The sequence below is a fragment of the Myodes glareolus genome, chromosome 9 (assembly GCF_982192425.1).
Source record: "Myodes glareolus chromosome 9, mMyoGla1.1, whole genome shotgun sequence".
Lineage (NCBI taxonomy): Eukaryota > Metazoa > Chordata > Mammalia > Rodentia > Cricetidae > Myodes > Myodes glareolus.
Genome location: NC_142034.1, coordinates 5,596,781 through 5,617,077, shown reverse-complemented (window position 1 = coordinate 5,617,077; position 20,297 = coordinate 5,596,781). Strand labels below are relative to the sequence as shown.

General features: G+C 49.2%; 3 protein-coding genes across 10 annotated transcripts; 1 reads left to right on the top strand and 2 right to left on the bottom strand.

The window, feature by feature from the left end:
* Positions 1 to 3,124: 3,124 nt before the first annotated feature.
* Jmjd6 (jumonji domain containing 6, arginine demethylase and lysine hydroxylase) lies at positions 3,125 to 9,668 on the bottom strand. Of its 3 annotated transcripts, none has more exons than XM_085696082.2 (7): positions 9,369 to 9,668; positions 8,602 to 8,990; positions 6,846 to 7,132; positions 5,927 to 6,024; positions 5,344 to 5,432; positions 4,460 to 4,598; positions 3,125 to 3,504 (listed from the first exon to the last, which is right to left on the bottom strand). In XM_085696082.2, exons 1-7 carry the CDS (start codon positions 9,495 to 9,497, stop codon positions 3,373 to 3,375), a joined length of 1,263 nt encoding a protein of 420 aa, XP_085552208.1. In that variant the 5' UTR covers positions 9,498 to 9,668; the 3' UTR covers positions 3,125 to 3,372. The 3 variants fall into 3 exon arrangements, 2 of the variants coding, with proteins under 2 accessions (XP_085552208.1, XP_085552206.1); XR_015003909.2 differs by having other exon boundaries at positions 3,365 to 3,504; positions 5,344 to 5,437; positions 5,889 to 6,024; positions 9,369 to 9,655; XM_085696080.2 differs by lacking the exon at positions 5,344 to 5,432 and having other exon boundaries at positions 5,889 to 6,024; positions 9,369 to 9,643.
* A 192-nt stretch (positions 9,669 to 9,860) lies between these two features.
* On the top strand, positions 9,861 to 16,375 carry Mettl23 (methyltransferase 23, arginine). 3 transcript variants are annotated; one of them, XM_085696084.2, is made up of 6 exons: positions 10,011 to 10,139; positions 12,026 to 12,125; positions 14,943 to 15,047; positions 15,627 to 15,864; positions 15,940 to 16,024; positions 16,124 to 16,375. In XM_085696084.2, the coding sequence occupies exons 3-6, from the start codon at positions 14,964 to 14,966 to the stop codon at positions 16,290 to 16,292; spliced, it is 576 nt and encodes a 191-aa protein (XP_085552210.1). In that variant the 5' UTR covers positions 10,011 to 10,139; positions 12,026 to 12,125; positions 14,943 to 14,963; the 3' UTR covers positions 16,293 to 16,375. The 3 variants fall into 3 exon arrangements, with proteins under 3 accessions (XP_085552212.2, XP_085552211.2, XP_085552210.1); XM_085696086.2 differs by lacking the exon at positions 12,026 to 12,125 and having other exon boundaries at positions 9,861 to 10,139; XM_085696085.2 differs by lacking the exon at positions 12,026 to 12,125 and having other exon boundaries at positions 9,924 to 10,139; positions 15,768 to 15,864.
* A 226-nt stretch (positions 16,376 to 16,601) lies between these two features.
* On the bottom strand, positions 16,602 to 19,757 carry Srsf2 (serine and arginine rich splicing factor 2). 4 transcript variants are annotated; one of them, XR_015003912.2, is made up of 5 exons: positions 19,188 to 19,757; positions 18,622 to 18,932; positions 18,254 to 18,357; positions 17,527 to 17,630; positions 16,602 to 17,030 (listed from the first exon to the last, which is right to left on the bottom strand). XR_015003912.2 is itself a non-coding variant. In XM_085696083.2 (3 exons), the coding sequence occupies exons 1-2, from the start codon at positions 19,547 to 19,549 to the stop codon at positions 18,629 to 18,631; spliced, it is 666 nt and encodes a 221-aa protein (XP_085552209.1). In that variant the 5' UTR covers positions 19,550 to 19,755; the 3' UTR covers positions 16,602 to 17,630; positions 18,622 to 18,628. The 4 variants fall into 4 exon arrangements, 1 of the variants encoding a protein (XP_085552209.1); XR_015003910.2 differs by having other exon boundaries at positions 16,602 to 17,630; XR_015003911.2 differs by lacking the exon at positions 18,254 to 18,357 and having other exon boundaries at positions 19,188 to 19,755.
* Between the last annotated feature and the right edge of the window lie 540 nt (positions 19,758 to 20,297).

Here is a 20,297-nt window from a genome sequence, read left to right as displayed (position 1 = left end):
TAATTTTCAGACAAGCTCTGCTACGTTCCATGAAAGACTAGGAACTCAGAGATCTGCCTGCCTCTGTCCCCAGGTGCTGAGATTAAAGGCATATGCCACTATGCCAGCTTTTTAAAATATATATATATATATTTATTATGTATACAGTATTCTGTCTGCAGGCCAGAAAAGGGAACCTAATCGAATTACAGATGATTCTGAGCCACCATATGGTTGTTGAGAATTCAACTCAGGTCCTCTGGAAGAGCAGCCAGTGCTCTTAACCTCTGAGCCACCTCTCCAGTCCCGCCAGCTATTTTATTTTTAAGATTTATTTGTTATGTGTATGAGTGTTTTGCCTGCACATGTGTATGTGTTCCATGTGTGCGCATGGTGCCTGCAGAGGTAAGAAGAGGATCTCCTGGAACTAGAGCACCATGTGGAAGCTAGGACCCTGATCCTCTGTGAGAGCAGCAAGTGCTCTTAATAGCTGAGCCATCTCTCCTGTCCCCACCCCACCCCCTTTTTTGATTTTCTGAGACAGTTTCTCTGTGTAGCCCTGGTTAGCCTGGAACTTACTCTGTAGACCAGGCTGGCCTCGAACTCAGAGATCTGTCTGTCTCTGCCTCCCGAGTATCGGGACTGAAGGTGTGCGCCACCGCCTGGCCTCTCCTGTCCTGTGTGTGTGTGTGTGTGTGTGTGTGAGTGTGTGTCCCCAAAGACAACCTACGGGAATCAGTTCTCACTCTACCATGTTGGTTCTGGGGTAGAACTAAGGTTTTGTCTTGGTGACCCCTGCTCTTTCCTGCTAAGCCCTCTCCCTGGCCCTCCTTTTTAAACAGCAGTGGTAAATGGTAAGAGGCAATCAAGCAGCAACACAGGGGAAAGGCTGTCTGAGGGTGGCAGAGTGCTTTTCAAACAGAAACACTGCCGGGTACCACTTGGCAGAGACCCTGAAGTCCCCTTGAGACCCATGTCTTGGGATATTCTACAGGCAGCGCCTCAGTTCCAGAGCATCAAAATGCTCTCCACATCACAGGCAGTCTGACCTGGGACAAGACCCTGACAAATCTCTCTGACTACTGTCCTGGGCTATAGGAGCGGATGAAGGCAAGCAGGTGAGTCCAGGGGGCAAACAAGGAGCTTGCTGGTCAATTCCACAGAGCTATTCAGAAGAACCCGACACCCTCAACACTGCCACGCGAGGATTTCTTTTCTGCATATACAAGCCACCTTTGATGCATGTGGGTCAGAAGTATGAAGACACCAATCATGATGTTCCCTGTAGACAGGACATTCCGTGCTGATTCATCACGTGTGGGGACTGGCCTATCAAACCTGGCCTATTTACAACTCAAGTTCTGAGACAAAAACCACCTCCACCTCCCCCGAGGTCCAGTCATGTCCTCTACTGGTCCCCCAAAATATATATCACACTGAGACTTCAGACTCCCTGTGCAGAATAATCCTAATATGGTATCAAGTGGTGGGCAAAGGTGCAGGTCATGAAGCCGGGTCACTTGGAACCACAATGAGGTCCAGAAGGCGGCACACCTTCGGGTACTTCTCACACAGATCAAGGCCTCACCACTCTTGGCTCTGCTGGATACACGGCTGCGCTTTACCAACAGAGGAAGGTAACACACAGTCAAACAGTGAAATGACCAGGTTCTCAGTCACAAGGCCGACCAGCACACTCAAACAAGACAGCACAGAGACTTCTTACCCATCGAACCGGTGCCAGTGTGGCACTGTGCCTGCCAAACCTGCACACTCTTGGAGACTCTACAGCATCTATCCAAAGAAAGGAGCTTGGGCCAGAGAAGGAAGATTCACAGTCAAAGACAGAGGGTAAGGTAGGGGCAGAAGATGAGAACTGAGACGGTGGCTACTAACAGCCTACACAGGAACCACCCCAGGATTCTGTTTGCTCAACATGAGCACAGAGCCCCCCAAGGGTCCCTAATCCTGCCGCGGAAAGCAATTACTGCCTGTAATTGTCATGTAGACAGCACAGCTGGGCCAAAGCTGGATGGTAACATTAAAATAGAACACCACCACTTATGGTGTTGTATGTACGGTGGTGCACGTCTTCAGTCCCAGCATTTGAGGCAGAGGAGGCAGATCTATGTGAGTTGGAGGCCAGCCTGGTCTACAAACTGAGTTCTAGGACAGCCAGGGCTACTCAGAAAAACCCTGTCTTGAGAAACAAAATAACAAACAACCACAAAAAAACCACCCAAGGGTGAGCATGCTTGGCTGGTGGTGCATGATTCTAGCACTTAGATTGTTGAGGCAGGAGGAGGCTCCTGACTTCAAAGCCTGCATGACTATGCAGATACTGTCTCAACTATCCCTACCCGAAATGGGGAAATCTCAGACTTCAGGTTACAGCTGTCACCTCCCAAGCACGGACCGGAGAGTAGGAAATGACTCACAGGCAGAGGGCACATCTAAGCCTAGCCAGGGTGGAAAATGCACACAAGCACCACAGATTCTACTAGGGAAGACAATCCAATTCTCTTCACTGAATTCCAGTCAAACCAAAGAGAAAGCAGAACAGAAGAAAACAGCTAGGATCCTGGACTTTTATTATGCAGGTAATACTCAACGACTCAGAGACAAAGGCAACAGGACTGTCACTCACCTGCAGCGGCCAAGCACTTCAGAATGTCACTGTCTCCTACACCACCAATCAGTGCACCTCACAGGTCCAAACAGGGCCACCTTTCACTGTGGGCCTGTCACTCTCCATACAGGACAGGTGCCAGCAGACTCTTGGTTCTGAAGTTTACTTGCTTAAATCCAGTTTGTCCATCCATTTGCCCCACCCACGGTAGTCTGGGCAGTCCTAGAACACCATCTGTAGACCAGCCTGGCCTTGAACTTGAGCTCTGCCTGCCTCTGCCTCCTGAGTGTTGGCATTAAAGCAAATGCCACCCACACCTGGCTTACTTAGATCCAATCTTGTTTTTCTGTTTCTCACTCTTTTTAAACAAATCTGGAGGGATGATTAAGATGTTACACAGAAAGACAACAGCTGCTCCAGTATCCCCTACTGCTCCAGGTGTACCCCAACACACACACACCACAGGAAAGGAGCACAGAGAGACTCTAGTATGCCCAAGGAAAGCTGTCCAAGATATAAAATGGATTGTTTTTATTAAATAGATAAAGGGCTTCCTTGGCACCATCCACACACCTTTGCCCTTAGGATAAGACATGACGATGGAGAAAAAGCCACTGTACCAAACGCTACAAATTCCCACTCTGAGTGTCCTCATTCTCCGGTGTCAGCTCCCTGGTTCTGCGGATTCCAGAGGGCTGCCCTCCCCAGGCTTGGGCCTTGCCCGACAGCCGGCACATCCTTGCATAAACAGTGGCCACATGTGGTCACCTGGAGGAGCTGCGTTCTTTGCTCACGCAGTCATCCTGTGAGGTAGTGTCCCCATTTCCCACCATGCCGCACGTCCTCCTCTTCTTCCTGCGGTGTGTGGTCCCATCACCTTCAGATCCGGACTCACACTGGACAAAGGGAAGGAAAAAAATCAATTTAGGGCTGGGAGATGGCTCTGTGGGCAAAGGTTCTTGATGCTGAACTTCATGACCCTGGGGCTCACATGGAAGGAGAGAATCAACTACATGTCATTCTCTGCCCTCCACATGTGTACTATGGCAAACGCTTCTATGCATAGACACACCCATAATGAATCAATATAATATTAGAAGCTAGAGAGACAGCTCAGTGGCCAAGAGCACTTCCTGCTCTTCTAAAGGACAAAATTCACTGTGAGGTTTGTATACAGAGAAGTAATATTCAGATAGCAAATATATCTCTGTAGAGAAATATTTCAAACCACAATGTTTAAATAAAAAAAGCAGGATGTGGTGATGCACCTTTAATCCCAGCAGTCAGGAAGCTGGGGCAGGTGGATCTCTGTGGGTTCAAAACTAGCCTGGTTTACAGAGTGAGTTCTAGGACAACCAGCCAGAATGAGGCTGTCTCATAAATAAAAACAAAACAAAACAAATTCAGCATTCAGGAAGCAGAGACAAGTGGATGTCTGTGAATTTGAGGCCATTTGGTCTACACAGTGAATTCTAAGAAAGTTGGGGCTGCATAGAGAGACCCTGTCTCAAAAAAAAAAAAAAAAAAAAGCTGGGTGTGGTGTTGCATGCCTTTAATCCCAGCACTTGAGAGACAGTGCAGCTGGCTCTACAGAGTGAGTTAACCAAAGCAGGTTTGCCTGTTTCTTGGCTTCGGTGTTACCATCCATAGGGTCTAATGAAGGCTTTGTGATCAGAACAAAGATGGAAGCCCTGCTCTGTGCAAGCTGTGGCCCCAAGGCCACTGTTTCACAAACCTCCCAACACCCCCAGCACCTCTGCACAGATACAGTTCACAGGCGTGTGAAGCTGGGAAAGAGTGCAGCTGCAGGAACCCTGTGCTCCACTCCCCCTGGCCAGCTGAGGGCCTCACCTCTGAGTCCGTGTCGGAGGAGCTGGAACTGGAAGAGCTGGAGGAGTCGCTGGAGCTGTCAGAAGCGATGCCCGTGGACTCTTGGAGGTCAACAGCGTCGGCCAGGACTGCCAGCTCAGGGTGCTCCTGCTTCAAGATCCTGAAGGGCAAGAGGTACTGTTCTCAGGGCTGTGACAGTTGGTGGCAACACCCACTCAAAATGACACAGACTCAAAGTGGAGGACTCCATTGCTTGCAGCACCTGGAAACACCTAGTGCATCGGCTGGAGTGGCTCCCGGAGACACAACTGGGCTAGGACAGACCACGTGGGCTGCCCACATTCGCTGAAGGAAAACTATATTCTAGTGCTACACGCCTGAATGAGCACCAGCTACACACACACACACCTCTGGAGGCCAAGTTTCCTGGGGGAGGGGAAGGTCCTTAGAGTCCTCCCTGGAGAGAAACAGCTCCTTTTCCTACTTTCTTCCCTAAGTGTCTTTTCTAGCTGATCTTTCTTTCTTTCTTCCTTCCTTTCTTTCAAAGTCTTTCCTTCCCACAGCACAGTGCTAGTGAAAGGGGTGGGGCTGGTTATTTTATACTAGAAAGAGCAGGAATAATTAGGTTCATAAGAAATAAGACGTCACACAAGAGAGCCCACCCCCATCACTTGGAAGAGAGACTGAGCTGACGCTAAGAGCAGCAGCCCTCCCCAGCAGCAACCTAATCTGACATCCACTGTGACCAGCAACAAAGGACCTGCGTATGCAGAGGCCTTGGAGTGGCCTGCAGGGCAGAGCGAGAGGGCCTCATGCCCGAGAGTCCAGGGGAATAGAAGCCACCACCCTTGCTGGCCTCTCAGCAGGGAGGCAGAGCACTGAGCAAGCCAGAATCCCTCTCTTACCCCGAGAGCTGGTCCCTCCAGGTCAGGGTTGGGACACAGTGGCACGGGGTGGCTGGGGGTGGCTTGCACTGCCGCTGCCCGTGCTGTATCTGTTCTGTGGATAAACAGAGGAGCTAAGTCTCCAGGGCAGTTGCCTCACAAGAACTGAAGGTAGTAAGTTCAAATGAATATGTTTCTGGGGGAAAATAATGAAAACCTCAACAAAGACTTTTTTGGGGTGCTAATGCTAATTTTTATTTTTGAAAAATAACAAACCAAAAAAAAAAAAAGAAAAAGAAAAAGGAAGAAAACAGAGTGAAAACAAAAGAGAAACAATCCCAATTGTGACTATTTTTACTGTGACTGTGACCAAACATGCAGAGCTGCTCCCTGCCACCTGGAGGCTAGCAGACACCCTAACAACTAGCCTTGACCTTGGGCCCTCTCTACCCACAGGTCGGCAAGGCCCAGCTACTCCCAAGCACAGTACTGCAGCAGACAACGCTTCCCTTTCCATCTCTGGGGAAGGAACTGGAACAAAGCAGAAGAAAGGAAAGGTTTCTCACCTGTACCACTTCCTTGACAACTTTGGCCTCCCTCTTACCGTCTTGTGCCACACAACAGGGAAGTTGGTACTGCTGGCAAAGTTCTGGGTGATGGCAATGGTGGTGTCAAGATTGAGAACAACATGCCACCAGCCCCCTGGAAATCCAACAAATAAATAATTCAGTAGGGAACAGCCCTGCTGCTTCTGACCAAGAGACTGCAGGCGACTTGGTGTCTAACTCCGCACAGCCATGCTCTCACTTTTTCTATTGTTTACGGCTGCTTTCCCGTTAAAAGGCACAGTTGGGCGCTGGTGACAGACTGTCTGCCTCAACTGTGTTGACTCCTGGTGACCGAAAGCTGCGACTAACACTGTAAAGGCAAAAGTTTTAGGAGAACCCCTAGCTTTTAAATATTTTCACTTCTGGAAACTTCATCCATCGAAATGTAGCTCCGTCTGGCTGGGATTTTCCAACTCAACCCAGCCAATTCTGCACTCTAGCAAAAGCCACAAAAAGCAGGTATAGGGCTGGAGAGATGTCTCAGAGGTTAAGAGCGCTGACTGTTCTTCCTAAGGTCCTGAGTTCAGTTCCCAGCAACCACATGGTGGCTCACAACCACTTGTAATGAGATCTGGTGCCCTCTTCTAGCGAGTAGGCATACATGCAGACAGACACTGTATACATAATAAATATAAAAAATCTTTAAAAAAGAAACCAAAACACCACCCCTACAAAAAAAGATTTCTTAAAAAAAAAAAAAAAAGCAGGCATGGAACTCAACTTAGAGACACCAGGTAACAGGGTCCAGGACCATGGAATGTGGAGATGCACTACTTTGACTTAGAACCCTAACTAACCCTATCATCACAGCGGGCGTGTACAACAGGAAGGGACTTCTGTCTCATTCTATAATTCTACCCCAATTACAGATACAGTCAGAGCTGGGAAGAACAGTTTCTTCTAGCTCATCTATACCTGGTACAAAGACAGTCTCTCCTGGTTTCTGTAATATCTCCAGGGGTTTGAATTCTGGCGGCCAGGTTGGAAGCTGTGTCCGTGGATAAATAACATTAAACCAGGTAATGGCTTCATCTTGTTGGTTCCCCCCTTCTTCTCGAGTCACCTTGATGAGTTCTCGGGGAGTGCTTGTTGGGAACAGGCACCAACGCTTGTGGCCCTGCACTAAGGCATTCCAGGCACTGGTTCCCAGAGGGTCAATGTGAATTCCAGTTCCAGAACGCGGTGGACCCATCACAAACCACCTACAGGATGGAAACGTGAAGAAGACATGAAGGGTGCCCTGAAATGGACCTAGCATGAAAGTAAAGTCTCTACGGTACACTATCAAACATTATGCAGTATTTACTTCAGAGACTACAAATTCTGATGCACAACATTAAGAAAATTGTATATGAACTGATGTCTAACAGGAAAAATAAAAATCACTGGTAAAAATTATTGCTGAACATTTTTAAAAAGACAGGTTATCTATCAGCTGGCTGTGGTAGCCCAAGCTTTTAATCCCAACACTCTGGAGGCAGGAAGCAGGTGGATCTGTCAATTTAAGGTCAGTCAGGGCTACAGAGCAAGACCGCCTCCAAAATCTCAAACCTAGCTGGGCCCAGTGGCTTTGTTTGTTTTGTTTTCCAAGACAGGGTTTCCCTGGCTGTCCTGGAACTAGCTCTTGTAGACCAGGCTGGCCTCCAACTCAGAGATCTGCCTGCCTCTGCCTCTCGAGTGCTGGGATTAAAGGCGTGCACACCACTGCCTAGCTTGGGCCTGAGTTGGAGGCTAGCCTGGTCTACATAATGAATTCCAGGACAACCAGAGCTACACAGTAAGACCATGTCTCAAAGAAAACAAAAATCTCTGGAACCCACATCATAGGAGAGAACAGACATACATGCGTGATGTGACACATGTGCCTCTCAATAAATAAATAAAACATAGCTGGGTGTGGTGTCGAACATATTTAATCCCAGCATTTGGGAGACAGAGGTGGGCAGGATCTCTGTGAGTTTAAGGTCAGCCTGGTCTACATAGGGAATTCCAGGATAGCCGGGAATATACAGTGAGAGCTCCCGCCCCCCCCCAAAAAACCCAAAACAAAAATAATAAATTACAGTAAATCACATTTGCAAAAATAAATAACTTTTTTTATTAAGCAATTGTCTCAGCTGGGTGGTGGTGGCACACACCTTTGATCCCAGCACTCAATGAGGCAGAAGCAGGCAGATCTCTGTGAATTCGAGGTCAGCCTGGTCTACAGAGGGAGTTCCAGGACAGTCAGAGATACACAGAGAAACCCTGTCTCGAAAAACAGATAAATAAATAAAAATAAAAAAGCAGTCGTCACAATTGAATTCTACATTTAAATACCCTGTGGCTGGACTGGAAAGATGGCTCAGGCTAGGAGAACTGACTCCTAGGTTTAATTAAACACCAAGGTTTAATTCTCAGCACCAACACGGTGCATGGTGGCTCACAGTCATCCACCAACCCAGCCCCAGAGGATTTGACGCCCTCTGGTCCCCTCAGCACTGGTACACATACTTGCATGTGGGGGGGGGGCACGCTAGATGACTGGAGACTTAGAGGAATCCAGCCAGGTGTCTGAGTGGACCCCAGACCAACGGAAAGGGCTCAGTGTGCAGAGAGGATCCACTCACTGCTTTCACAGGTTAGAACGGGCTCTGCCAACCACCCTGCCTCGGGCTTTGGCACACTTTACCTGTACGGGGGCCTGCGCTTCTCGCCTGCGTACTGGAAAAGATCATCCGTGAAAAACTTGGGCACCTTGTAGTCTTCCAGAAGTTTCCTTCTCTTGGGGTGTTCGCCGTAGCTGCTGTCAAAGATGTAAAGGGGACTGTCGTCACGGGTGCTCTCCATGTACTCGATGTAGTATTTCATCTTCATCTTCACCGAGTAGCCGTCGTTATCCTCGCCGCACTTGAACTTCTGGTTCCGGTATTTCCTTTTGAGGCGCTCCAGAGTCCATTTCTCCTGCGCGGACCAGCCCTCTTGGGCATTCAGCAGAACCACGGGCTTGTAAGGCCTCTCGTAGCGCTCGACAAATTCTTCCACCGACAGCTGCACAGCATCAGCCCGCTCCACGTTATCCTGGGGGAAACAACAAAAGACCTGTCCGGTTAAAACACAGAACAAGTCCGGTGGCGGAGAAAGGTGTCCCACAGGGCCAATTAGCAACGACACACACCGGCAACGACAGGCATTAGCGATGACCGCGCCTCTGGCCCCTCCAGGGGGAGGGAGGCCCATGTGCGTGAAAGTGAGCACGTCGCACCCAGGGCCACCCCTTCGGGGGGAGGGGAAGGAGAAAGGGAGGAGGGGGCTGGCTGGAAGCTCCCATTAATGATCAAGCTGTGACAGCCCGGCTGCGGGAAGGGTGTGGGGACGAGCGGCCTTCGGGTAGCGGACAGCCGCTGCCCGGGAGGCCCCGCCCGGAGCCGCACACCGGCCGCCCCGCGCCCCGCTCACCGGCACGGCCGCCGGGTTCAGCGGGAAGCTCTCGTAGTAGTTGTGCCGGGTCCAGTCGAGCGAGTCCTTGAGCTCCGGCCGCGCACTCCGCTTGGCCTCGCGGATGCGCTTCTTGCTCTTGTGGTTCATCCTGAGCAGGTCACCGTCTGGTTCCGCCACGACCGCGACGCGGCTCGCTTCCTACCACCAAAAGCGCCCTCTCCGGCCGGTACGGCACCGAAACGCCCTTCGCTCCGGGCAAGGCGCCTTTAAAGTCGCCTTCCAGAAAATTCACTCCCCAGCCACCTCCGGAGCTCCCGGTTGGGCGAGCAGCGGCCGTCGTCCCCGCCCCACTGCCTCCGGGGGACGGCCATTGGCCTCACCGCCCTGCCAGATCCGCCTTCACGCGCGCCGATTGGGGGCCATGTTGGGAAGGTCGCCTTGCTGACGCCCTGCCCCGCCCCGCTGCGGCCTGCGCTCCACTTCCGGCTGCGCATCGCTTCCCCCTCCGTCCGCTTCCGGCCGTGCTCGCTGTTGTCGCAGCCGTCTGGGTTTCGTTTGGAGAGCGTCCAGCAGGCTCGGCTCGGCTCGGCTCGGCTCACGGCCACGTGGCACGGCCCCACCGGCCGGGCGTTCCCGCGTGCCGTGCGCCCTTCACCTCCCCCTGACCTGGGGTCCCCCGATTCCCCTCCGTGCGAGCGCGGCCTCATGGCCGGGGCTCAGCGCTTTCGGTTCCGGGAGGAGTCAGGCCCTGGAGCTCACGGGGCCATGCTGGAGGTCCGAGTCCCGCAGGTGCGTGCAGTGGCACCCACGTGGAAGCGCTCCCTTATTGCGGTGTAGGGAGTGAGGGATTTAGCAGCAGGTCTGGTATGGAGCCCGGTGAGGGATTAAAACGTGCTTCAGTGAGACGTTCAGGAACTTTGCCAGAAAGGAGGCACCGAGTATTTCTTCCGGGAAATTAGCCTGTGATGCTAGCTTTGAGCTTTTTTGAAAAGCATTTACTACTATATCTTAACCTCACCATCCCCACGCCTCTGAGTACTCTTGATTGAATCCAGCCTCTACCTGTTAGGCAAGTGCTCCATCACCCTTTTTGTTTTATTTTTGAGCTCAGGCAGACTTGAAATTGAACCACTGTTCCTCCTCCCTAGGATTGCAGGTGTGCGCCACCATACCCTATTTTGTTCTGTTCTGGCTGTCAAATCCAAGATCTCATACATGCTAGGCGAAAGTTGTGCTACTGAGTTCGTAAGTTATAGGGCCAGGGGTTCCTTTCTCCAACACCCCAGTAGGATTTTCTGCATCTGCCGTGACTTGTTCCTCCGAGCTTATAGCCACCCTAGCTCCGAATAGTGACTGTCCCCTGATAGTCGGGTTTACAAAGGCTTTTCAGGTTGTAATGTGAGCAGCTATCCAGTAGGCGTTCCCGGCAGCAGTGGCAGCAGAAGGTGCCATCCTATGCTGTCACCTGTAACAGCCTGCATTCTTGGCAGACGCTTCTGCCCAAGTGAAGTAAAGATTCTTTTGTTTTTTGCTTGTTGTGACAGAGTTGTGTAGCCCTGGCTGTCCTGGAACTCGCTCTGTCGAACAGGCTGCCTGTTGGGACTAAAGGCAGGATGAAAGCTTGGGGGGCCGCCTCCACCACCATCACCTAGCAAAGCAGATGTACTTGACTGTACACTTCAAGGCAAATCAGTGTGAAGCAGAGTGGGCGGCTATTAACAGTAACCTGGATTTAAGTTTGGGGGTATATAGATGTTTAGGAAAAGGACACAGAATGCATAGGTACAGGCTTTGTAAGTGCAGAAAGCTGCCCTTAACTGTCTTAATAATAGCCATATGCAAATCTCTCTCTCTCTCTCTCTCTCTCTTTCTCAAGACAGGGTTTTGCTGTAGCTATCGAGTCTGTCCTGGACCTAGCTCTTGTAGACCAGGCTGGCCTTGAACTCACAGAGATCTGCCTCTGGAGTGCTGGGATTAAGGCATGTGCCACCACTGCCCAGCCATTTGCACGATTTTGTAGCTACTGAAGCTAAATTTAAGGGATTTCTAAGAAACTTTTCTTTTAGTAAATAAGATCACATGGGGGCTGGAAAGACGGAGGTCCTGAGTTCAATTCCAAGCAACCACATGGTGGCTCCCAACCATCCCTTGTAGGATTTGATGCCCTCTTCTGGCATAAAGGTGTACATGCAGATGGAGCACTCATATATAAATAAATAAACCTTATTTTAAAAAAAGTCCCGGGGTGAAATTAGTGAGGTGCATTGGACAGGAAGGATTACAGTGTGATGTCAAAACCATGTGCTACAAGGTCAAAAGAATCTTTAATTATACTAGGTCCAAGGGTGTTGACATGTTTGTTTATAATCTTGTTCGTGAGACTCTCAGAAAGTTGCTGATTACAACTGGAAAAGCTGTGAGGTTTTATTCAAAAGACAGACTTAGCCGGGCAGTGGTGGTGCACGCCTTTAATCCCAGCACTTGGGAGGCAGAGGCAGGTGGATCTCTGTGAGTTTGGAGCCAGCCTGGTCTACAGACCAAATTCCAGAACAGGCTCCAAAATCTATAGCAAAATCCTGTCTCAAAAAACCAAAAAAAAAAAAAAAAAAAAAAGACAAGACAGACACTTATTTTCACCACAAGGAGTTCCTCTATTTTATTTTAATTTTCTTTAGGCAGTCTCATTCTGGCTGTGGCTGTCCTGGAACTGACCGGGCTGGTATTGAACTCACAGAGACCTGCCTGCTTCTGATTCCTGAGGTGCTAGGATTAAAGGTGTGTGCCACCACCAAACCCTGCTGGTTCTTGATTGCTGTTTTAACATTTGGGCTTGAAATATCTCTATAAAGAACATTGTTTCTCTGAAACTTTAGTGAATTTTTTTAGCTGTACTGATATTTGACCCTTACCCGATGAGAGACTTCAGCCAGACTCTGGGATGAGATCTTACTTTCCCATGTCTTCTTGATTTTCCACATTTGTCCTGCCTCAGTAGTTCAGTGTTAGAAAGAAAGACAGCATAAGAGGCAAACCAAGACAGAACTTGATTCCTGTGGCCTCCTAGTGGTTGAGTCAGGGTCTTACGCTTCGGCGCTGATATTTTTTTGTAGCTCACTATGCATCTCTGGCTGGCCTGGAACTACCAGCGACCTGCCCACTTATGCCTTTCAAGTAGATTAAAGCCATGCGCCACCATACCCTGCTTCAATTTTTAAAAGAAGATTTAGCTTTTGCTGGGCATAGTAGCCCATGCCCTTAATCCCTCCTTTAATCCCAGCATTCAAGAGGCAGAGGCAAGAGGATCACTGGGAATTTGAGGCCAGTGTAGTTTACATGGCCAATTCCAGAACATCCAGGGCTACATACCGACTATGCCTTAGAAAACAAAGAGCAGGAGAATCGCATTCCGAACTGCTGAATCATCTAATCCTTATTTTTTACCCCTGTAACTTCATTTAAGTTATGTATATATGTATGTGCATATACATACGTATTTTTTATGTACATTGGAGTTGCAGACAGTTATGAGCTACCATGTGGGTGCTGGGAACTGATCCCTGGTTTTCTGGAAAAGCAAAGCTATCTTCCCAACCCCTATTTATTATTGTTGTTATTTTGAAATCGGGTCTTGGTATTTTGGCCTTCCTGTCTAGTGCTGGAGTGAACAGTATCCCATCACAGCCATCCATGCACTGTTCCTGAATGGACCTCTGATTCCTGTACAGCTTTCATAGTTTTTGTCATTCTCTGTTGCCCTAGCAGGGGCACCCGTCTCCAGAAGACAGGCCAGCTTTGATTTCTGTTGCTAATATTCAGGGCTTTGTGTGTGGCATTGAAAATTAATACCCTATGGAGATCATATGTGCAGTTGAGACGGAAGCCCTGGCAAGTAGGTCATGTAAAATCATACAGCTGGATCTAGAGTTTGAGCCTGGAGTGGGGTGTTTGGGGATGGTGGTGGGGAAGCCTCAATGCAGAAGCCCTTTCCCTTTTTGATAAATGTTCCCCAGATTCTAGCTTGTTTGATTGCTTAAGGAGTTTTAATTTTTTTTTCCAGACAGAATCTAGAACTAGTCTAGCCCTGATGGCTTTTGATTTTCTATGTAGATAAGGTTGGCCTTGAACTTACAATAATGTTTCTTCTTCCTCCTGTGTGATAGAATTACAACTGGGAACCACATCCTGAATGATTCTAGTTCTTTCCAAAGACTTTCGTCTTTCAGATTTCAGCTCCACATATACCTCCTTTTGTGAGATATCTTCCTAAGACTTCAGGGCTTGTCATTAGCGTCCAAGTCATCCTTGAGTTGAAAATAATCCCAAAAAATAGGGATGTGGGATAGGTCTGGCTTGAGTCCCAGCAGCTCACATATTGGGTGTGCTGGCACATACTTGGCAGGTAGAGGCAGAACCTGCTCCCGGTCATCCTAGGCTACACAGTGAGTTGGAGACCAGCTTCAACTACATGAGCTACTGCCTCAAAAAAAAAAAAAACAAAAAACAAAAATAAGGCTGACAAGATGGCACACTTGCCTCCAAACCGAACAACCCAACCTGAAGTCCATCCCTAGATCCCACGGAAGGAGACAACTGATTCTTAGAAATTGTCCCTGACCTCCACATGTGCCCCCCCTTCTCCAACCAAGTAAAAGTTTAAAAAAATAGCTCTTTAGCTGTCTATCTAGATACATATATACACACACATCTTTTTTCCCTTTAAGAAACCTTCCAACATCATCTTCTTGTACTTAGAATTTGTAAATTTCTGTGGCCAACAGATGCCCAGGTCAGTAAACCTCCAATCTCCCCCTCAGAGCTGTGCCTAGATCAGACCAGGGGCAGCTGTCTGGGCAACCCCTACCTATCTCCATGTGTTACACCCTTACTTCACCCTGCATTACTATTGTGACATTTATTAATTCATTTAATTCTTATTGGTTTTTCAGACAGGATTTCTCAGTAGCTATGGAGCCTATCTTAGAACTTGCTCTGTAGACCAGGCTGGCCTAGAACTCAGTGATCCACCTGCCTGTCTCCCAAAGGTGTGTACCACCACCCGGCTGTAGCAGCATCTATTACCAACCAACCAAAATTACCTATTCTTTGCCCATCATTGTCCAGTATATAGCTAAGTACAGTGTACACTCTAGTCCAAAAAGTTTAAACTGTCCCTGATTCTCAGTTTAAATGCTTGTGGAGGGGCTCAAGAGATGACTCAGGGGTTAAAAGCACTTGCTGCTCTTATAGAGAACCTAGTTTTGGTTCCCAGAACCCACATGGAAGCTCAGCCATGTTTTAACTCTAGTTCACAGGGGCTCCAAGACCCTCTTCTGGTTTCAGAGGCACCAGGCATGCAAGTGGTACATATACATACATGCATGCATGCAAAACACTCATGCACATAAAACGCTTGTTGAGGAGCTAGCACTATCATTCACAAAGCCCTTGGTTACTCAGGATTGAGGCCACCCTAGAACATAAAGAAATAAAGCATAGTTTCAGAACTGTAGGTCGTGGACTAGAGAACAAGACCATCATGGATGTCAGTGACTGACATTGCATTAAGTATTCACATATAAATTTTCTTTGTAGGTCCTGCATGTCCAATATGGGATGTATGTTTGGCCCTGTGCTGTAGTCCTGGCTCAATACTTGTGGTTTCACAGATCATCTCTGCCAGGCAAAGCTGTCTTAGAGGTAACAGGACCCCGTAAGTTTCCACCAATACTGGGCTGTATTCACATGTTTTCATGTGAGCTATTAGTCTTTATGTATTTTTATCAGGTAGTTCGACTGGCTTTGAAATTCCAAATTAGGAAAGTCTTCATATTTAAAAACAAGTATGTGGAGTTGGAGAGGTGGCTCAGCCATTAAGAGCACTGGCTGTTCTTCCAGAGGTCCTGGGTTCAATTCCCAGCAACCACATGGTGGCTCATAACCATCTATGAGAGCTCGTGTCCTCTGGCATGTAGGCAGAACACTGTACATCTCTTTTAAAAAAGTGTCTGGCAGTGTGGTACACACCTTTAATCCCAGCACTTTTTCTTTCTCAAAAACAAAAGAATCTGGATACTGACTTAGCTATTCAATCCATCTGTATGTTTTTTTTTTTTATTATGGAAGCAACATCCTTTGATTAAGCTTTCCAGCAAAGTGACCTTTAAACTTCAGAGTCTGCTTGTTGCCAGAGGCAGTGGGAGCAGGAGACCAGAGTTCAAAGCCAGCCACGGGCATACAGACTAAGCAAAATCAGTCCCAAATTCCACTTCCATTTAGATTGGAGCTGGAGTGAGTCTTCCAGGAATTCTGGCTGCTAAGTGTGGTGCTGAAGTCATACTATCTGACAGCTCAGAGCTGCCCCACTGTCTGGAGATCTGCCGGCAAAGCTGTCTACTCAATGACCTGTCAAACATTCAGGTTGTAGGGCTGACATGGGGCCACATAACCAAGGACCTGTTGTCTTTGCCACCACAAGACATCATTCTTGCATCTGATGTGTTCTTTGAGCCAGAAGGTAAGTTTAATCTGCAAAAGACCTAGCATGTTTATGTGTTGCATAAAACTCACTGCTGTCCCCCCCACCCCTTAGATTTTGAAAGCATTTTAGCCACAGTGTACTTCCTGATGCAGAGGAACCCCAAAGCTCAATTTTGGTCTACCTATCAGGTGAGGAGGTGAGTATGGATAGCTTCAGATTGCTATTTTTTCTTAATGATAATCAAAATGCATTAAACAGGAAAAGCATGACTCATTAAAAATTTATTTCCTTTCAGTGCTGACTGGTCACTTGAAGACTTGCTCTACAAGTGGGATATGAAATGTGTTCATGTTCCTCTGGAGTCTTTTGATGCAGACAAGGAAGATATAGCAGAGTCTGTCCTCCCTGGAAGACATACTGTTGAAATGCTAGTGGTCTCCTTACAGAGGGACAGCTGGCATTAAGATGAGTTGTCTGCCTGAGATGTCATGCAGAAGACACACTCACGGGCAACAACTTTTTAACCAATTAAAACACTTGAAAAGGACTTGGATTACTCTCAGTCATTAACCAGGACACACTCTAGGTCGAGACACAATTTTTAGACCTCAAGATGGTACTGAGTGTTGGGTCTAGTTAGGTTCAACCTAGCATTCTCCTAGTGAGGGAAATGGTAGTCCCTCAACATTTTACCTTTACACTGTAAGGTCATTTAAAGTAATGCATTGCATAGGTCTTTAGATTAAACCGAGAAAAAAAAAGACCAAGACATATTCTCAAAAAAGCTAACACCAGAAAACACTTTAATCAAACTACAGAAACAATGGTTATGGTACAGAATATTCATAAGCAAAAGATACACCATGTTTTTAAGTACTTACAAAGTTACAAACCATTTGCTTCCTTAACATTTTCTGATTAAGTTCATGAGGATCAGATTTACCATTTTTTTGAGGGAGGGGGTGTATTTATCATCAGCTAGATGTGCTCACTGTATGCTCCATTATTTATATGCAAGGCCCGGGTGACTGGAAGTGCAGTTGTCAGGCATTTTAATAAACTGGACAGCCATTTGTTTCTGCACGACAAGGCATCTTTACACAGGAGCAACCAGGAGAAAACAGGAAACAGCCAAGCACTCTGCACTGCAACACGCCACCTTAACAGCTAACCAGCATTACTCAACTGCTACACAACTGCGCCTAGTGCACAAAAATACATAAGAGAAGAGATTAGAATTGTATTTGGTAAACAATCCTTTAAAAAAAAATAAGTCTTTTCACCTGAAAAGTCTTTATACAAATTTGGGTTCAGATTATCATTTAGACCTGAAGGTAAATAACATATATAAACAATGACACCAACTTTCATGGGTTTTAATTCTAAGGAGTGAAGGCAATGCTGAGTCAATCTGCTGACAGCTTTAGGCTGTGTAATGGCTGCAAACGTTTCCTTATTAAGTCAGGAGGCCACAAATTAGGTTACCAATCTGTTTTAATTTCAAACAAAAAAGTCAGCACTATAAACAAAAATGAAATTTTACCTCAAATATCCAATCCAATAATGAAATCTGAAGTCGCTCACCTCACTAAATTACAAGAAATTTGAATAACAGCAACACAATGGCACATAAAATGATGTTTGCCACCTGAGGCAGATTAAAACAAGTAAAAAGTTAGACAAATGTTACAAAATAACCTTTTCAATAGCCAGTTGCTTGTTCCAAGGACTCTTCCACTGACGATGGACTGAGTTTGTGGTCCTTTCCCCAAAGTCCTCTGTTAAGCTGCTTGCCGATCCATCTAGGTTTGAAAAGAGAGAGGTTCAGCTTACCGTCTACTACCACACAGGTGCCCAGTGCACATGGTTTCAGTTTCAGGCACGTACTTACTAAGGCTCTGGTGAAACAAGGAGGTTACACAAGGTTCCACCTGGCCATTGTCAGTTTTTTAAAGGCCCAAATGAGAATTCTCCCAAAGGCTACCACCAGCACAAGTCTGAATGTGATTCTTGGTCAGATAACCAAGGCAAAAAAAGGCAAGGGGAGGAAGAAAAAAAAGAAAAAGTGGGAGGGCGGGGTGGGGCTGTATCCAAATAAAACTTGCTACCAGAAATTAGTCTACCCTTTAAGATGTTTGAAAATGAAAACATTTGGCAGTTGAGGATGTTCTTAATCAGCTACTTAGGGCCCTTTCCTTTAAAAAAATAATAGGACCAAACAATTTGAGAGTTAAAGACACACTATCCTTTCCCCACCCAGTGCAATACCTGTAACTTCCTTTTGGGATTCCAAAAGCTCATTGCTTCTTAATTGCAATTCATTTGCCACATCCATTAGAGTAAGAAGTCCCAGTCAGTACAACAACAGTTGAACTGATTGCTTTGCTCTATGAGGATAGTGCATCTTTAACGTGTAAAGACAAACCTGCTCCAATACACGCCCACAGAAACTGGTCCCTGGAGGATCAGCCAAATCAGTTAAAATCTGCAATACTGGCCAATATTCTTTTATCAAACAGGAGACCGCAGCTTTAAAGGGGGAAAATGCAGACGTTGGATAAAAACAGCAAGAAATAGTCATTTTCATTAATAGGTCTCAAACAGTATGAAACAGCCATTATTACTTAAGCTTTACACAATCCTCTGAAGACCCCTCTTCAGCATCACTCCCAAAGCCGAGTAACTTCAGACAGTACTCTGTAACATCAGGAGTCACTTACGCTAGCATGGTTCAAAAAACCTACTTCAACCCCACGGGACTCAGGCTGCGTCTCGGATTCCTGCAGACATTACCGTTTTCTTAGGACGACACTGCTCCTTCTTCCTCTGGAGACTTGGGGGGACTCTTAGAACGCGACCTAGACTTGGACTCCCTCTTGGACACGGGCGGAGGGCTTCTGGATCTCGACCTGGATCTGGACCGCGAGCGGGATCTGGAGACCGAGGACGACTTGGACTTGGATCTTCGCGCAGACCTGGACTTGGAGGTGGACCGCGAGCGGGACCGGGTGCGGGACCGAGACTTGGAGCGGCTGTAGCGAGAGCGGCTCCGGGACCTGGAACGGCTCCGGCTTCGAGACCGGCTGCGGCGACGGCGCCTTGGGCTGCGGGCGGGACGCGAGCGAGCGAAAGCGTGAGCGAGCTGCAGGCCGCCGGCCCAGCCCCGCCCGATCCACCCGCCCCGCCGCCATTATCTGGCTGCCAGGCGCCATTTCCCTCGCCGCGAGGCGGGGTCTCGCACGGTGCGGCCGGGCCCCGCCGCCACCCAGGCCACGAGGGAGGGGCCCGCTCCACGTGCTCCGCGCATCTTTGTGCGCCCGCCGGCCTCCCGTCCCGCCCCGGGCCCTAGTCCCGCTCACCTGCGGCTCCTTCGTCCGTAGCCGCCGCCGCCATACCTCCGCGGTGGCGGGCCCCGTCGGCTGTGGTGCGAGTCGGGCGGACGGCCATAGCGCGCCATCTGCACCCGCAACTCGCGGCCGTCCAGCACCGCCCCATCCATGGCATCCATGGCATCTTCGGCGTCGCGCTTGTCGTGGAAGCGGACGAAGGCGAAGCCGCGCGACTCCTTAGTGTAGCGGTCCCGCGGGATGTACACGTCGCCGACGCGGCCGTACTTCTCGAAAACGCGTCTCAGCGTGTCGGGCGAGGTGCGGTAGGTCAGGTTGTCCACCTTGAGGGAGGTCATGCCCTCCACATCGGGAGGCGGGCGGCCGTAGCTCATGGCTGCGAAGCGGCGAGCTGGCGCCGAGACCCTAGCGCCCCGAGCGGGCCCTCGCTCTCAGCAGGATCCGCGGCCTCCTCTGGCCGTGGCGGCGGCGGCGGGCCGCGCCTCTCTCAGCAGTTAGTCCGCGTGGGGACGCCGGGAGCCGCTGCGAGGCCGACGCACAGCAAACCCACCAGACACGCTCCCAGCAGCAACTGAACGGGCGGGCCGGCGCCGGGCCGCCTTTATAGCCGCCCTCACAAAATGGCGCCCGCGCCACCCGGAAATGAATCTCCTGATTGGCTCATCCTGTCCCGTTCCGTAACGTCGCGCCCGCGCGCCCCGCCCCGCCCGCGCGCGCCTGCGCAGAGCGCGGCGGGCCGGCAGAAAGCGCGCAGTCACTGCGGCGGGGAGGGGGAGAAGCGGCCCGCGAAGGCAGTTAGAAAGCCCGCCAAATGCTCTTTCCGCCGGCCAAGAGGATGGGGGAGGGGGAAGCACTTGAGTTCCCCCCCCCCCGAGGGAGGAAGAGGAAGCGCCTCCCGGCGGACCCCGCCTTCCTCCCCACGCCAATGCCCGAGCTCCACGCGCCTTTCTGCCCAGCCCTCCGCTCCGTCTCGGTCACAGGGGTGCTCCTGGTCCCATTTGCCTCTCTGTGTCCCCGGCCACCTCAGATACCCCCCTTTCCGCCGTTCCCGTCTTTAGCTCGAGGCACTCGGGCCCACTCCCCCCACGGGCCGAGACACGCTCGCGGCCGCCGTGCGCAGGC